Source organism: Struthio camelus, chromosome Z (genome assembly GCF_040807025.1).
Source record: "Struthio camelus isolate bStrCam1 chromosome Z, bStrCam1.hap1, whole genome shotgun sequence".
Classification (NCBI taxonomy): Eukaryota; Metazoa; Chordata; class Aves; order Struthioniformes; family Struthionidae; genus Struthio; species Struthio camelus.
In genome coordinates this window covers 79387121-79402806 of record NC_090982.1, presented here as the reverse complement: position 1 = coordinate 79402806, position 15686 = coordinate 79387121, and the positions used below count along the sequence as shown (strand labels likewise).

The 15686-nt window shown below is 55.2% G+C and overlaps 1 protein-coding gene across 1 annotated transcript in view; it reads right to left on the bottom strand.

Annotated features, from left to right (window-relative positions):
* LOC104152009 (nucleolar protein 6) overlaps positions 1 to 15185 on the bottom strand; it is a 39860-nt gene extending 24675 nt beyond the window's left edge. The window contains exons 1-21 of the mRNA XM_068928288.1: positions 15179 to 15185; positions 14823 to 15035; positions 14092 to 14208; positions 13624 to 13803; positions 12815 to 12983; positions 11861 to 11995; positions 11554 to 11717; positions 11060 to 11180; positions 10130 to 10188; positions 9846 to 9947; positions 8642 to 8757; positions 8019 to 8196; positions 7466 to 7588; positions 6739 to 6887; positions 5861 to 5936; positions 4450 to 4590; positions 4017 to 4134; positions 3640 to 3794; positions 3214 to 3377; positions 2582 to 2734; positions 1072 to 1169 (exon numbers count right to left, since the gene is read on the bottom strand). Of these exons, the coding sequence (XP_068784389.1) occupies positions 1072 to 1169; positions 2582 to 2734; positions 3214 to 3377; positions 3640 to 3794; positions 4017 to 4134; positions 4450 to 4590; positions 5861 to 5936; positions 6739 to 6887; positions 7466 to 7588; positions 8019 to 8196; positions 8642 to 8757; positions 9846 to 9947; positions 10130 to 10188; positions 11060 to 11180; positions 11554 to 11717; positions 11861 to 11995; positions 12815 to 12983; positions 13624 to 13803; positions 14092 to 14208; positions 14823 to 15035; positions 15179 to 15184 (2737 nt within the window). The 5' untranslated portion in view covers position 15185. The remainder of the gene's footprint in view (positions 1 to 1071; positions 1170 to 2581; positions 2735 to 3213; positions 3378 to 3639; positions 3795 to 4016; positions 4135 to 4449; positions 4591 to 5860; positions 5937 to 6738; positions 6888 to 7465; positions 7589 to 8018; positions 8197 to 8641; positions 8758 to 9845; positions 9948 to 10129; positions 10189 to 11059; positions 11181 to 11553; positions 11718 to 11860; positions 11996 to 12814; positions 12984 to 13623; positions 13804 to 14091; positions 14209 to 14822; positions 15036 to 15178) is intronic.
* Between the last annotated feature and the right edge of the window lie 501 nt (positions 15186 to 15686).

Sequence of the window (15686 nt, the reverse complement as noted above, 5' to 3'; positions counted from 1 at the left end):
CCCTATGAAAAGCTGTAAAACACCAGTTATCCAAAACGATTGACACACAAGACATAAAAGGAACAGCCTAGGATCACAGGTCTGCTTGGATGTGCCAATATGTTGCTTTGGAAACCAGAGACACAGTCACCAGGAAATCCAGAGAGCTCACAAGATAAAAAACTTCAAAGCCTCCCCCATGCCTCTGAGCACCTGGACGACTGAACACTTTTCTCCCTTGTAGATTTCTAAAACAGGGATTAGCAGCTACTGCCTGTGCCTCAAGCTGCTCAGCAAGGCTCTCAAAGCAGACATGGGGTAGGGAGGCTTGGCACCGTCCCATACCACCTCCATCAGCAGCTGAAAGTGATTGCTCTCACAACACAATCACCAACACAGCTGATGTGGAGCAGGAGCAAGGCTTCCCCGCTGCTGGACAGAGGCCCCAGCACGAGACCATGCCAATCGAGCTCTGCAAAGGGCCATCGCCTCACGTCCCTTTGGGTCTTGCCCAGCTCACACCCAGGTTGCATCTTCCTAAGGCAGTTTGCACAGCAGCCTTAATCGCATGCTAGTACCCTGAGACTGCACTGTGCTTGTGAGTTCAAGGAGGACCTTCTCATGCAAGAAAATCATAGCACCTCTAAGAAGGACAACGCTACAAGACAGAAGCAAAGGCGTGGGCCAGGAAGAGCCAGGGCAAAGCCTCAAGCTAAAAGGCTGGCTACAAAGGAGCAGAGGGCTTCAAAGACACTGTGTCGTCCAACACTACCCACGCTCACAAGAGATTTCAGCAACACCGCAAAGCAACAGAGAACTGTCACCAAGACCACCTCTTCAAAGGGAGGTAGGAGAAAAAACAAAACAAAACAAAAAAACCCACAACCAAACAAACCTTGAAGCCAAGTTAAACACGGTAGGAGAAGACTAAGGGCGTGAAAAATCCCCTTGCCTCAGGCTGAAGCTGTGACATTCCCCCATAAGACCGCTAGAGCCACACACTGACCCAGAAGGGCCCAAGACCTTCGTGCCATGGCTCTCCCGCAGCTGTGGCCAGGGCCACCTGGGAGAGCCTGCGTGCTGCCAGCTCACCTGTGAGGCCTGCATTCAGGTTGACAATGAGAGGGCTGTTTTTCCAGTCAAAGGTTGCCAGGAGGTTGAGGAAGCGTAAAAACCCGACCTGAGGAGAGCTTCAGATGAGAGAAAACAGGTTAATGCGGCCATTCGCTGCCCTAGCCAATCACCATGGCAGAAACAGGAGTTTGTGTAAGCTCAGCAACAACCAGGCCACGTGCAGCCCCAGAAGAGATGCCTGAGGTGAGAGGGAAATCCAGAAGGAGTACAAGGCATTTTGCCTTCTCTCGGTCCCTGAGCACACAGGGAAATCCTTTCCCCTTGTTCCTTCTTCCCCAGGTTAAAGAAAGAAAAAAAAAGTCCCAAGCGCTTGAAACGCTCCCCCACCTCCTGCAGCTCCCCTGTCTCCTGCAGCAACCCCATCCAGATAGCCTGCTGTCTGGGGGTAGAGCAAGGGAGAACCAGAAACAGGACTGCTCCCATCTCCAGTGTCGCTCTCCAAACAGGACCACAAGGGATGCCAGCCCAAGCTCTCGCTGCACCTCTGTTTCCCTGTAACACAACACGCTTGCAAAATAAGACAGCTGGGAAAACGGGGCTCCTGCTGGGAGGGTATTTCAGGTGACAGGAAAGCTTTTCAGGCAGTGGACAGTTACTACTGTTATTTCTGGGAAGGAAACCGGATCCCGAGTGCAGGACAGACTAACCTTTGGGCTCTACACAGAACATAAACATAGCCTTTAACTTCATTTCGCTCCCTCTGGGCCATATCCAGTCCACCTGCCAGAGGCAGCAAGCAATTGGCCCCAAGGAGATATTTACCAACACTCTGCTCCATTTAGCTTTCAATGGCTGGCCTTCTGCCCTTCCCTCGGGAGTCTTTTCCAGGATAAACGGAGGCTGCAGCAGCCAGCACCACCGTAATATCGCTCCCAGGGAACCCAGGAGTCCCAATATGCTGCTAACCATCATGCATCTGTCATCCCTGCTTTTCCCAGCTGTCCCCCACAGGCCAAGGAGTCCCATTAGTTCTCAGGAAGGCACAAGACCCCCTCTAGTAGTTGATCCTGCCCCACAGCAGAGGAAGACCAGACCCGTGCGTACACAACATCTGGAAAGAGACATCCTAGGCCACTGCATTGTGGCAGTGTCACAGAGACACTGCCCGTACTCAAGAGGCCACGAAGACACTTGCTCCCATCCTTATCAGGTGAGCACACAGCTGCCGCTGCAGCTGGCTGCCTGCTGCTTTGCCCCACTCTCACTCCAACACGGCAGGGAGGAGATGCAGCCCAGCAGCACCAATGACCTCTGCTTTCTCCAGACGGCTGCGCCCACCAGAGCTTGGACAACCTTCTGGGACTACAGGGTCCTCTCATTCACTTTTGCACGCCAGTGTATGGACCAGCCCTCCCCAACACCTCCTGCCCTGGCAGCATCCCTCCTCAATCCTTCATCCTATCTGCATGCTGAGTAGGCAAAAAGTCAGTTAATCCCCAACCAGCCAGCTTGGGCTCCCCATCCTCACCTGGGTGGGGTGAAGGGGGCCGGGTGGAGGAAAAGATACACCACAAGGAGATCCACACACTCCTCGGAGATGTGGTCGCTCAGGAGCTGGGCACTGACCCAGCGCTTGGCCAGCCGACAGGTGCTGCCAAAGGCAGGGTGCTGCTGCTGGAGCCTGCGTGGAGGAGGAAGAAAAGCATCCACGACTGGTCAGCTGAGACATCCCAGGACCCAAACCGCCTTTCTGGCATTCAACAGAGAAGAGAAACAAACGTCTGCCAGAGATGTGTTCCACATCACAAGCACAGGGCTCTTTGTAGGTGTTGCATTTTTGGGAGAACAAAGGTGCAATGCTGCCACGTGCTCCCCTGTAACTGCGCTGCTGGTAGGTACTTGTGTCCCTGTACCAGTGAGCTCTGATCTGACAAGTGGGACAACCTGCTCTCTCCCCTAACCACATTCACTCCCCCACCTCATCCCTCAGAGAGAAGTAGTCTTCCTGGCTCACACGGAGGGCTGAGGGACCTCTTCCCTTCCCACGGTGAACTCTTCTCTGCACCATCGCCCTCCATCATCCAAAGGCACCTTCACGTCAGCTCCCAGCCACAGGACACATCCTGCACCCTGGCATCCCAAACGCTCTGCCTTGCCTACCCATGAAGGGAGCTGGTTAGATAGGGCAGATGCAGTGTCTCCAGTTCCAGCTGCTGAGACTCCTCTGTGTCCTGGTACTTCAGCATCCCTTCTGGAGTGACCACTTCCTTCAAGATTAGGGGCTCTCGATGGTAGGCCACTTGGAGACGGAAAACATAGCCATCCTGAGACGGGGGCAAAAGGTGAAGTCAGGCTTGGCAGCAACACATGCAGGCTGCCATGCTACGCTGCACCCCAGGCCACAGGCACAGCACTATCCTGGCCTCAGCGCAAAACATTCCCACGCCGATTACTGGGTCCAGAACCCAAATTCTGCTCTTATCCAGTACTGACAACGACCACCTCCGTAACTACCCCTGCCTGCATCTTCAGTAACAAGGCACTATCACTCTGCAAGTACAGAGAAGGCCCTCACCGCTCCCCTACCTTGTACACATCTGTGTGCGTGACCGCAGGCCTGCAGATCAAATGGTGCTGCTGCTGGAGCAGCTCAGCCAGCTGGAGGTGGAAAGCTGCCTTGATTCGCTTGATGGCTTCTTTGTCCTGTGGCCACCGGCCACTGCCTTCCATGTGGCACACGACTGAGGGCAAAGGGACAAATGGAGGCCAGTGAACCCCACAGAGAAACAAGGTGTTGGGGGGGGGGGGTAGCAGGGACTAGAGGTTACAACGCAAGAGCAGGGGGAGCCAGGGCTCTAGTCCCACCCGTGACACACGAACAGAGCCGTAACTGAGTCAGTGTTGCCTTCTCCCTCTGTTCCCTTCTAGTGAATCGTCTCCTGCACGCATCTTTCCCCACTTACCTTTCAAAGGGGATATATAGGCTGGGCAGGGCTTGTCCTCCGAAGGAAGCAGCAAGTCTTTGTTCCTGATTCTGGTATGGAAGGAATAAATTGGCTTCACGGGAATAGGAGGGAAGACCTGGAATAGAGCATCAGCAAGGGGCTTAGAGCAGGGAGCAGAACCCACACAGCAAAGCACACCCCTTTCCCCCAAACCTCCCACCTCAGCAAAGCCCCCTGACACAGAGGGCTTGAGCAGCCTTTGCGCAGACAGCCCCAGAGATGGGACAGCATCAAAGAGGTACCACATCACTGCAAGACCTCTCAACAGCCACAAAGGCACAGACTAATTCTGTGTCCCCCTTCACCCTGAAACTCAGCAGGGCCAGAGCCAGGGCCTCCCTCAGCTCCTTGCTGGATGCACAGCATGCAGGCTGCACCCAGGGGCACTCACATCTGTGTACCGGAGGGCCGGGTGGACGCCCTGCACAGCCGTCACCGTCAGCGGCAGCCCTTCCAGGTTCCAGAGCTTGCGGCTCAAGTCATCATACGAGCAGACAACGCTGACCATGGCCTCCTCACCGGTCCCTGAGGCCTGTAGACATCCAGAGAGTCTATCAGTTTGTATCTCTCACCCCTGGGAAGATCAGCACAGGCACTGATCTTGCCTCCCTCTCTGCCTGGAGAGGCAACCAAGCACCAAGAGGCCAACACTGCCACCCCAGAGAGCAGCTTTTTGCAAGCACGCTCAGCAATATGGGGAGATATAGGAGAAAGGGAAGCCAAGAGCAAATCTGTTTGCAGCTACCCAGCAGCCATAGGCATTCCAGTGGCTGCTTATCAAGTGGCAAGTGAAATGAATTCCTGTAAAAACACTATGGCAACACGAAGAGCTGTACTGCTCTTCCCTATAAAGGGAGAAGTTAAGAGTGACTTGGAGGGGGGAAAGAGATCAAGAGCTCTGCTACTGCCTCCCTTCTGCATACCGATACCACCAGAGGCAGCAGTTAACAGGAAACTGCTCAAACTACATCCTTAGCCGTGGTAAAGCTGCAAAGCATAGCAAAAACAGTAAGGAAGGTGAGGAAACATCCAGAGCATCTCGGGAGCCCTGGGGAGGGCATTTAAGATGCACAGAAAGGAGAATTTCTGCTGTCCTGCTGCTCCCCCGACCCTGAAAGCACAGTAGAAAAGCCTGAATGAGGAATAAAAGCAGGCACTGACTGCTCGGATGCAGCTGAATCAAGCTACGTACATCCAACCAGCCTGGATTCTACAGCAGAGCAGCAGCACCCTCTGCAGGGTGTGCTGTGAACAACAAACTCTAATCCGTAAGAGGCTTCCCAACTCTAGAGTCCATCTTCTCTCAGTCCCTTGACCACTGAAGGCTTCCCTGGGCTGTTTGTACAGAAGCAACAGTCACTGGAGGAGTGTGGTCAGATACCCCTGCCTACAAGAGCAAGTTTCTCCTCTGTTCCTCAAGGACTGGTGGAGATTAGATTCCTAAACGCTCCTCAGTATCCAAAAAAAGCATCCCCCTGACAACGGGATTTACCAGCTCTGCTCACTGCAGGCTAGCATGCACAGCAAGTTATGCTACCTCACCACATCACAAGCAGTAGAAACTAGCATCCTGTCTCAAGTGTGACACCCTGCTTTGGCGTACCACAAAAGCTCAGCAGATCCAAGGAAAGCACTGCACTGGCTGCCTCAGTGTTTGCAGACAAGTACTTTCCTAACCCTTCTTGGGAACCAGCTATGAGCCTCAGGACCACAAATCTAAAATTACTTCCCCATAGCTCTTCCCAGACCTCCCTTCCCTGAGAAACCTACAGAGAAATCTGGAATTGGGGAAGCAACTGTACCTCTTGCCCAGTCTTGATCACAGACTCCAGCAGCGCTCCCATGTAACAGATGGAGGATTCAGGAATGTCTGCGTGGCTACGTGAAGGAAGACAAGAGAGCATTAGAGCTAGGACACATCACCCCAACCATCCTGACACTGCTTGCGGCACCCACAGGCAAGGGCCAGTTCAAGCCCGAGGAAGGCCTTCCTCGATGGGAAAGTCATGGTGTGGAGAACGTCAGGATCTTTGCACATTCCTCCTGTGCCCAGACCACCCACCCAAAGCAACACAGCAACTCATGCAGCTTCACAGGATTCAAAGCTAAAGCTGCCCACGTACAGCCATTCTTCCCAGAAACTCTCCTCAAGTAGGGATAAAAAAGGCCCAAGCAACCCTCTTATTCTTTGCAACAGGGTTGCATTTTTGGCAGTAGGTCTCAACTGCTACAGGGAGGTTTTCCAGTGCTCTAGGTAGACCCAACCTTGTGAACCACTACAGCGTCTCATAGGATTTCATAAAACATCCCGTATAGTCCAGATGGCTTTTCTTCTCAGCTCTGCCAATGAGGAGTGTCTCAACATCCATCTGTAAAGGCAGAACCACGCTGCCTCCTTGCTGTTAGCAGTACCACAAGTGCAAGCTACAATGTCACGTGGTTGCCCTTGCCACATTCTCTTGGGAAGCGGCAAGGAGCATCCGGACCACAAAGCTGAAATGACTTCCTCGCTTCACAAAGCTGGAACAGCCCACAAAGTCCCCCAAGACCTGGATCTGACAACAGGTTTACCTCACGGGCACCACAGATGCGGCACAAGCCATGGAGAGCAGCAGTGATCCCACATAACTGTAGGTCTCCCAGCCACAGCTGCCATTTAGCTCTATTCAGAGCTACTTACAGCCACAGGAGGTGCCTGACGATCTGCTCAGGAATGAGGCGTTTCTGGCACACGGTGTTTGCCTCCCACACCACTGCCTCACAGATGGTGCCGTCCTGGAACCGCCTCAGCTCGGACTTCTCCCCCCAGAAGGTCCGGAAGTCCTGGGCCTGCAGAGAGATATCGGTGGTGCCAGGGCCCTAGGTGACAGCTCAGGCCAGCTGAAGCGCTCCTGTGACTGACAGTCACTCCTACAGCCATCTGCAGCCATAGCGCAGTGCCTGCTCCACTCCAGCTCCCCAGCCCAGTTTCTGCCTGGCTGTTAACAGGAGAGGAATGCAGGCTCAGCCCCACCGAACCTTTCTCGGGTGGAGCAATGAGAAGCTTGGATATGGGGGGGGGGGGGGGGGGTGTCTCCCACTGCTTCCATCACATCTCCCTCCCCTCCTACTTATGCTTGCTTGGCCAACCATCTCCCCAGCCAGACCAAGAGGCCTCCCCACTCCTGGAGGCCTTCCTCTAACTCCCCTCACCTCACCAAGATGTCTCAAAGACACGAGGAGCCATTCAGCAGTCCCCTCGCTGCCACTTGCTCACACTGCTGCTGTTCCTTAGCCCTGAACAGTTTTGTCCACGGCAGGCACCCAGCATCAAGCATGGCAGGACACCGACAGGTATTGCCAAGCTGCATAAATTTCCCCCGAACCACCACCACCACCCTCCCCTGGACAAGGAAGGCTCTCCTTACCTCAGGGCGATCGGCCTGCGGTCCCTTCTCCAACGTACTGGCAGCAAACTCTGGGACAAGCAGGAGTCCAAACGCCAGGGGCCCAACGTCTTTGTGTTTTGGGGGGTCAGCTTCAACGGACCACTGAGCAAAAACAGGAAATATGAAGCACAAGGAGAGATGACTGTGCTGGAGTGGCATCTGTTGGGATATCGGACCACTAGATAAACCTCCTTCAGCGCAGGACATACTCTCAAGAGCCCAGATGGGCAGAGACAGGGAAGTCCTCTTTTAATAGGTCTTCCTGACGAGAAAGCCAGTTGTCTTCACTCTGCCCCAGTGCTGGGCAGGGACTTCTGCCCAAACTAAGTCTTCCTGGCTGCACCCAGCACCCCAGTCAAAGTCCCCTGGCCTCAGGTCCTGTATGTCCTCCCCATGCAGATGACAGACCCCTTCCATCCTGCAGTGATCAAAGATCCCCTCCCTGCACCCAGCAGTGCTGCAAGGAATGCCCAAGCTCCCAAGCACAGCGGGGAACGCGACATCAAGCAGAGTCTTTGCCCAGTTGTGTTACCTCAGGGGTCTGGGGCAAGGAGTGAGCCACCAGCACTGCTCTCCCAGCCAGCCCACGGGACAGCAGCGACACAACGAACGGAAGGGCTGCGGCCAGGTAGTTCCCGCCTCGATCCATCAGCTCATTCAGCAGCTGCATCTTCTTGCAGGCACTTTGCAGCTTGGAGACATGCTTCAGGCTAAAGAAGGAGAGTAGCCAGTCAGGCTCCCCTCCGCATCCTCCACCATATCTCTCCTGAGAAAGATGCTGGAGGATGGATAAAGTGAGGAGCAGAGACTCCCTGGCCCAGGATGACGGCTATGAGAAGAAGCACCGCATTACACCACTGTGAGGACAGGATCCCCACCTCTCTCAGGATGTACCATGGGAAATCCTGGCTCTTGGGACGGTCATCACTCCTTGCAGACCAAAGCACTGGCAGAAGCCCACCTCCTCCTGAGAGAGTGTCCAGGCAATAAAAGTGGAAGGGCCAAATGCAAGAAGCACCAGTGTCTATCGCAGAGCTATCGGGGCCATTTCCCACCAGGCACATCCCATATCCACCCTGGTCCAAAACTAGAAGCAGCCCACTCCTTTCTGAACAGACTCACTCAGCATCACCCCACCGGCACAAGGACACTCACTGGAAGACGTGGTCAAAGGCTCTAAGCATAGGCTTTGCAGTCATGAGCAGCACCTGGAAGCCATCCACAGTACTATCGTCCAAAATTTCCATGGAACACTTGGCTTCAAACTGGACCTGGACAAGGAGACAACACAGACCAAAGGCATGAACAGGAGGGAAGAATCACAGAATGGTTTAGGTTGGAAGGGACCTCTGGAGATCATCTAGTCCAACCTCCCTGCTCAAGCAGGGTCCTCTAGAGCTCATGTGGCTCTAGAAGTGGAAAGCAAATCCTTCCAGCATCAGTCACCAACAGTCCTCAGTCAACCATGGCCACCCCAGCTCCATGGTCACCAGCAGACACCAATCCTAGGCAGCCTCCATCCTCAGCATGGAGTGGAGCGATCAACGGTGCTTGCTGCCAGCTATATGGCCCCTCTATACCCTCCCTGACATTCCTACCAGGAATTTCCTGCCAGGAATGTCAATGTTAAGCAGCTGTTTGGCTTCACCCAGAGATGCCTACGTAGAAGAAAACAGCTTCCCTCCATCTTACAAGCAGGAAAGGTAAGGTGGCACTAAATCCAAATCTTAAAATTCCCTTCTAAGCTTCAGAGCTGGGGGTGTTCGTTAAAGGCTTAAAAAAGCAGCACTGAACTGCCTCCCCACATCCAACATCCTTCTCTGAAACGTCTAACCACCCTCCGCTTGCCTTGGCTCACTTCAGTGACGGAAGCACATTAGGCAGTAGTGCGCCTCATCACCTTCCCTCCCCTCTTGCCCCTGCAGCCCCGCTGTCCCCTCAGGGTGCTGACACACAGCTGACGAGGTTGTTTTCTGGCATGAGGCTTTCTATTATTAACATAAGAATTGAATAAGGTTTTTTTTTTTTAAAAGAAAATAATAACAATAATAATAATAATAATAAAAGAACACACAAGGACATTTCCTTTGTCCCAAGAACTCGGTACACACGACAGAAGGCTAGTGCGTAACCTCTGTAAAGTCAGCTTCAGAAGCCAGCTGACAGGGCAGGACTGCATCATCCACACCACGGACATACAGCCGCCCCAGGCCATGGGACTCAGCAGCTCCTTAACAGAAACCAGCAGTTTGTTAGCAAAAGAGCCTTGTATTGCAAGTGAGTATAGGAAAGGAGAGCGCGCTCTTTGGTCCTGGATCCTAAAACAGCATCTTAGGATGCCTTCACAGTTTGCCAGTACCTGGTGGTATTTGCTAGCAGTCATATCAGCGCAGAGGTTCACCAGCCCAGAGGGATCCACAAAAACTACTTCAAAAGCCTGGTGGAAGTCGGCCAGAGAAGGCTGCAAGAGTAAACGCGGTCCTTAGCGCCACAGCGCAGCACAGACGCCAAGACACCACCACCCCAAGTCCCTAAAACAATGACCAGGCCCCAGGACACATCCCTGACTGGGCAGCCCCACAGCACCAGCAGCACAGCTGACAGTGAAACACGGGCACAAGCCCTCCTCAGATGGTTGCTTACCAGAGAGGCATCCGTCTCCTTCGCTAGGCTTATCCCCGTCACACTCAGGTCTGTGGTGGCTGTGGACAGAGAGGAAGGAACAAGTCACGCTGTCATCCACATCTTCCCCACTGGTGAGGGTGGTACTGCCACGTGGCAGTCTGACAACACTAAACAATGGTAAAACATGATGCTGGCCTGTACCCTGTGCTGTGGCCTACCCATCTCGCACCAAGCCACTCCATCCATCCCCACTCTGCTGCCTCATCTCCTCCTGTCCTTTCCCATCCATGGACCCTCTCCACTCCACCATTAAGGGGAGAAAAGCCATGATTCCTTTTCCCTTCACCCCATTCCGGCCAAGAGCTGAGCCCACGTGTCCCACACTGAGGGATGGGGAAGAAGGCAGTGGTCCAGCAGCCCTAGGCACCAAAGACTCCAACAGTGAATCAACCCCAGGGGACAGGCTTTACCCACTGCCACGTGCTGAAAAGAGCAAATCAGTAGGAAGCGAGTAGGGCTGGCAGGGGAGGGAAAGGGTCCCAGCTTCCCCTAGAGTCCTTCTGAATATATTTCATAGTATCGCAACAATTTTTTGTTTTGATACCGAGAAAGAAGGGAGATTTCATCTCTCACCAGGGAGGGATACTCTACTCAGGACAGCTGGGCCCATTCTTGGCGCCAGCAGAGAAACAATGCCAAAATAACTTCCCTTTCTGCCCCTGGAAATTACCCTGTCTGGTAACTTTCCTATTCTCCCTTTTCAGAGGTAGGATAGAGCTCTTGTCAGCTGGCTCATAGCTGCACAAGGTGATCCTACGAGGGCAGCCCCGGCTGGTCCTCCAGCTCCCCACTCACAGACCCCTGCCTGCAGAGGTTAAGGACCAGCTTCGTGCAGAGATACTGCTGACATCAGCCTCTCCCTGCCCACAGACACCTCTGGAAACTCACCCAGGAACTGCAGGATGTTCCTCAGCACCTGGTACCCACTCATCATCTTAACAATCTTGCGTTTCGTCAGCAGATAGGCAACCAGCATAGAGGCCAAGAAGCCATTGAAACAGCCTAAACCCTGCAAAACCAGAGACAGTTGAGTCAGGGTGAACTCAGCGAGGCACCACAAGCCCCAGTGCTCACCCCACACAGCTGTTCCTGGCCAGTCATCGCCAGCAGGGCGGCCCCAGAGCCGGAAACGGATGAGTTCCCAAAACACTGCATCACTCCTGGGATCTCAAAGAAGCACAAGTGTCCAGACCCATTACAGTCCACGGGGTAAGATGGAACTCCTTGAAACCTAACTCAGCTCAAATCAGAATCCCAAGCCAACCACATAACCCACAAGAGCCAAACCATCACCTTTCCACCTATAAGAAGGGAGGCGAACAGACCAAGGCCAGATTAGCCACATGAGCAGAGCCTGCCTCGTCCCCCAGCACAGAGCATACCTTGCTGAGCTGCCGCTGGTGCAGCCAAACTTTGAGAAGGGCCAGCCCGTCCTTCATGCCCGGGAAGTCAGTGGCCACACTGGACAAGAAATGCAGGTGGCTCAGCAGCACCGTGTCACAGAGGATGGAGTTGTTGTAGTGAGGGGTTGGGGGCTCCAGGGCTCCTGTATGGGGATATGACAACATGTTGGACCCCACCACAAACCTCCAATTCACAAAAAACAGCCTCACAGAACCCAGCTCCCTGCACAAGGTGCAGGCTTCGGCTGAGCCGCGCAGCCTTGCGTTCTCCCAGCCCCAGTCCTACCTTCTTTGGAGGTGCTCTGTTCCATGAACCAGGCTGTCCGAACATTGTTCTTGCTAGGATAGAAGCGGCTTGGCTTGAAGAAACCCGCGGCAGGACAGGCATGGAGTCGGACAGTAACCAGCTTCTCATCTTTGCCTGGAAGCACCAGGTATAGAAGCGCAGGAAGAAGAAATATCAAAGACCCAGAGACTACTTGAGAAGACAGGAAGCATTCTCATCTCGGAGAAAGGGAAATGCTCCTTCCCAGCTAAGCTCAGCAGTGGTACAAATCATCTCAGAGCAGAGATTGATCACATCCCAGAACTGATAATAACCCAGAGTTCACACTGCTCCTGTCCCCAGTCCTGTCTTCCTCCATTCCCACTGGCCAGCCAGGTGCCCATTTGCTCCCCCCAGCACCCTCACCCTGCACCCTCCCACCCATCCTCACCTCACTGCCTATCTTGGACCCAAACGTGCCACCACCTCTGCTCTGCGGAAACAATAAGCAGCACCCGGCAGTTCACATGTCCCGCACTGTTGCGGGGAAGAGCCAGCCAGTGCACAGCTGCCTTAGGAAGGCAAGAGGACAGCAGGGAGCAGGGACTGGGAAAACAGAGAGGAGGGGTAGTGCTTAAACACAGCAGCATTTTCGTAGGGTCTGCTTTACTCCGTGAAATACCCATAAGCCAGACCAGCCAGCAACGGCTGGGGAGCCCAGCAGAGCTGCAGAGGGGGATGAGGAGCCAGAGGAGGGAGAAGCAGCACGAGGATAGGATTGCATGTGGAACGGCAGGAAAAACAGAAGCACTGAAGCTTCAAAATTTATCACCAACTGCAACAACAGCTCTAAACTGACCCCTTTCCCTAGCCAAAGGGCCCGTTACACAGTACGAGACCTGCCCCCCCCACTCTCCAGCTAAGACAGAAGATGCCAACTCACAGCCCCCTACCAGAGCAAGGTTCAGGTGCTACCTTGCGGCCTCAAGAGCAGGATGGGCTTGAGATGGTTGCTATTCATGTAGGCAAACGTCACGCTGCCAAAGAGCTTCTCCTTGGAGAAGTGATGGGCAATGTGAGCGAGGTACAGAGCTCTCTTCCGGTGGTAGCGCTGGTTCAGGTTGTCTTTGTCCTGGAAGATTTCCTGGGCAGAAGGGAAAGGTGGAGCTCTTGATGAGCCCAGTTCAGTCTGAGGCACTGCACCACCTTCAGCTCTCTCCGACCCCACAAATATCCCAATTTCAGACATGCAGCTACTCCCAGCAAGACAGCCCCAAGGAGCAATGAGCCAGCCCAAAGCGCTCATCAGGTGCTACAATCACAGGACATAGAGCTATTCAGCCAAATAGGACTTTATCCTCTATGATACTTTATCTCAAACCCCATTATGCATCAGGCTCAGCAAGTCTGGACAGCAGGAGGAGGGAGCTCTGCAGGGATAACAGCCTATGAACATCACTCGCCCTTCAACACAGGCCTGGGAGCAGGGGCAGATTGTGCAAAGGGATATGAAGTCGGGCAGCATCCTGGCATCATGGAAAACGTTCAGTTCAAAGAGAATGAAGACCCTCACAAGAAACTGAAATCAAAGCAGCAGAAAGGTCTGATCTAGCAAGCGGGGAGACTGTGCTCCCTAGCTCCTTGTAGGGGCTGTCACGCTGCGCATCCAGATGCTGCGGCCTTGCTTGGGAATCGAGCAACCGGGACAGTGGGCGCAGAGGATAAGAGAGGATGGGGCTCAGCCAGGCCGCAGGCTACTCAGGAGCAGGTAGGGCCACACTCACCCGCGGCATGGTCACCGCCACATCCACATTGATCTCTGGCTTAATGCAGGTGCCCAGCAGGTAGCTGCCCACCACCTTCAGCTCGGCTGGGGGCAGAAACCGGAACCTCCCCTTCACATTGAACGGCACCTGCAGGAATGGGACCTTCACGCCTTTGGGGAGCCAGGCCTGGTCGGTGAGCTGGGAACAGACAGGACACATGAAAAGCTCTTAGCATCATCAACAGCAGCCACAGGGAGACCAAGACCCCTCTTCCCATACAACGCTCCTTTGAGCTGGCAGGAGCGTGGACCTGGGGTTAGAGATGGAGCATCCCTCTCCCCACACAACTCAAATCAAGCTATTATTTTTCCAGTTCCTAAGGAAGATATTCCACAGGGAGTTCAGCCTGCACAGAAACAGCTTGTCATCAGCAGAGCTTGCTCCACACAGAGGCCTTGCCACCTCCTGCACCCTTCTGGGACATACATCAGTTTCTGAGGTCTCCGGGATGGAGCTCAACAGGGTATTGATTTCATGGAGGAAGGCATCAATCCTCTTCTTCTTTGTCTCCTTCAGTGTCACCTCCTTCAGAAGCTCTTCAATCTACAGGGAGAAAGGGGAGACTGCGAAAAGCAGCTGCAATGTTGGAAACCGCTCCTGCCCTTTCCCTTGCCCTCCAGCACCACGCATGAGCCTGGTGAAGAGGCCAGCAAGCTAGGCAAGACCTGAGCCCCTCCATAAACTCTGCTCAGAGCTAGCAGTTCTGCTGGCCCACAGGCAGAGGGATAACACAGCTGCTGCCATCCCCTGAGGAGCACCGAACCGGGAACAAACTCTATCTTGCTGGCTCCTACGTGAGGCCCAGCTAGGACAGAACTGGCGGGATTCACGCAGGCCTTGCCCTCAGAAAGCTTTTTCAAATGACAGGGCACCAGCCACAGGAAAACACCTTGCAGGGCTCACATCAGCAACCGGGCCCTAGAGACCTCGCCACCAAAACCAGCAAGCAAACAGTCAGGAGGTCAAAACCGCCCCTCGCAGGCACAAGTGGAAGGAGCTATTTAGCCACCGGCCTGACCTCCCACCCAACCGCGGCAGCTCGCGTTCACAGGACGGAACCCAAACCCTCCCCTTCCCACCCGGAAACCGGCGCTGGCGACAGGCAGGGGCCAGACGCCCTCGACGATGCTACCCAGCCCCGGGGCGGCCCGGCTGACCTGCAGGCGGAGGAGGCTGGAGTGGAAGAGGTCCTCGGTCTCCTTGAGCTGCTGCAGCTCCTCGCTCGTCGGCGGCTTGTAGAGCTCGGCGCGGCTCAGCTTCGCCGGCTGCAGGAGCCCGGCTGCCGTAGGCCGCTTCCTGCCCCGGCCCGGGCCGCCCGCGCTGCGCTGCCCCCCGGCCGCCGCCTCGGCTCCCTCCGGGCCGCCCGCGCCCTGCAAGGCACAGACACCGCGTTCGCCACCTTCGGGGAAGGTGGGAGAGCTGGGCCCTGCCGCGCCAGCGGTGCCGCCGCCCCCCTCCCCGGTCCGGTCCGGTCCGGTCCGGTCCGGTCCGGTCCCGCCCGCCGCTGCCTCACCGCCATGGTCGCCGCTGCCGCGCACACGTGGGTAACCAACCCCGCACCGCGTGGGGCGCCGCTAACCCTGCTGGCAGCGGCGCGCCGCTCTCCATTGGCTGCACCCGCCAGCTTTCGGTCTCCAATTGGTCGCGCGGGCTCCGCCCCGCCTCCCCGGCCCGCCCTCACCCCAGCCAAGCTTGCTTGAGAGAGGAGCGAGGCTGGCTGCCTTGCTTTGCGGCACGAAGTGCCGGAAAGCGTGGGGGGGGCGGTGGTGCAACGGTTGATTTACGGCAACTGCTTCCCCCCCACCCCAAGCTGTGGGGTGACTCCCGGGTCGGGGTGGGATGTCACTGCCCCCCAGTCCCAGTGCCCACAGCCCCACTGTCCACCAGCCCAGTACCCCCAGTCCCAGTATCCACTGCCCCAGTGTTTCCCAGCCCCAATGTCCTCCAGTCCCACTGCCCCCCAGGCCCAGGACCCATAGGCCCAGTGTCCCCCAGTCCCACTATCCCAGCATCCCTAGTCC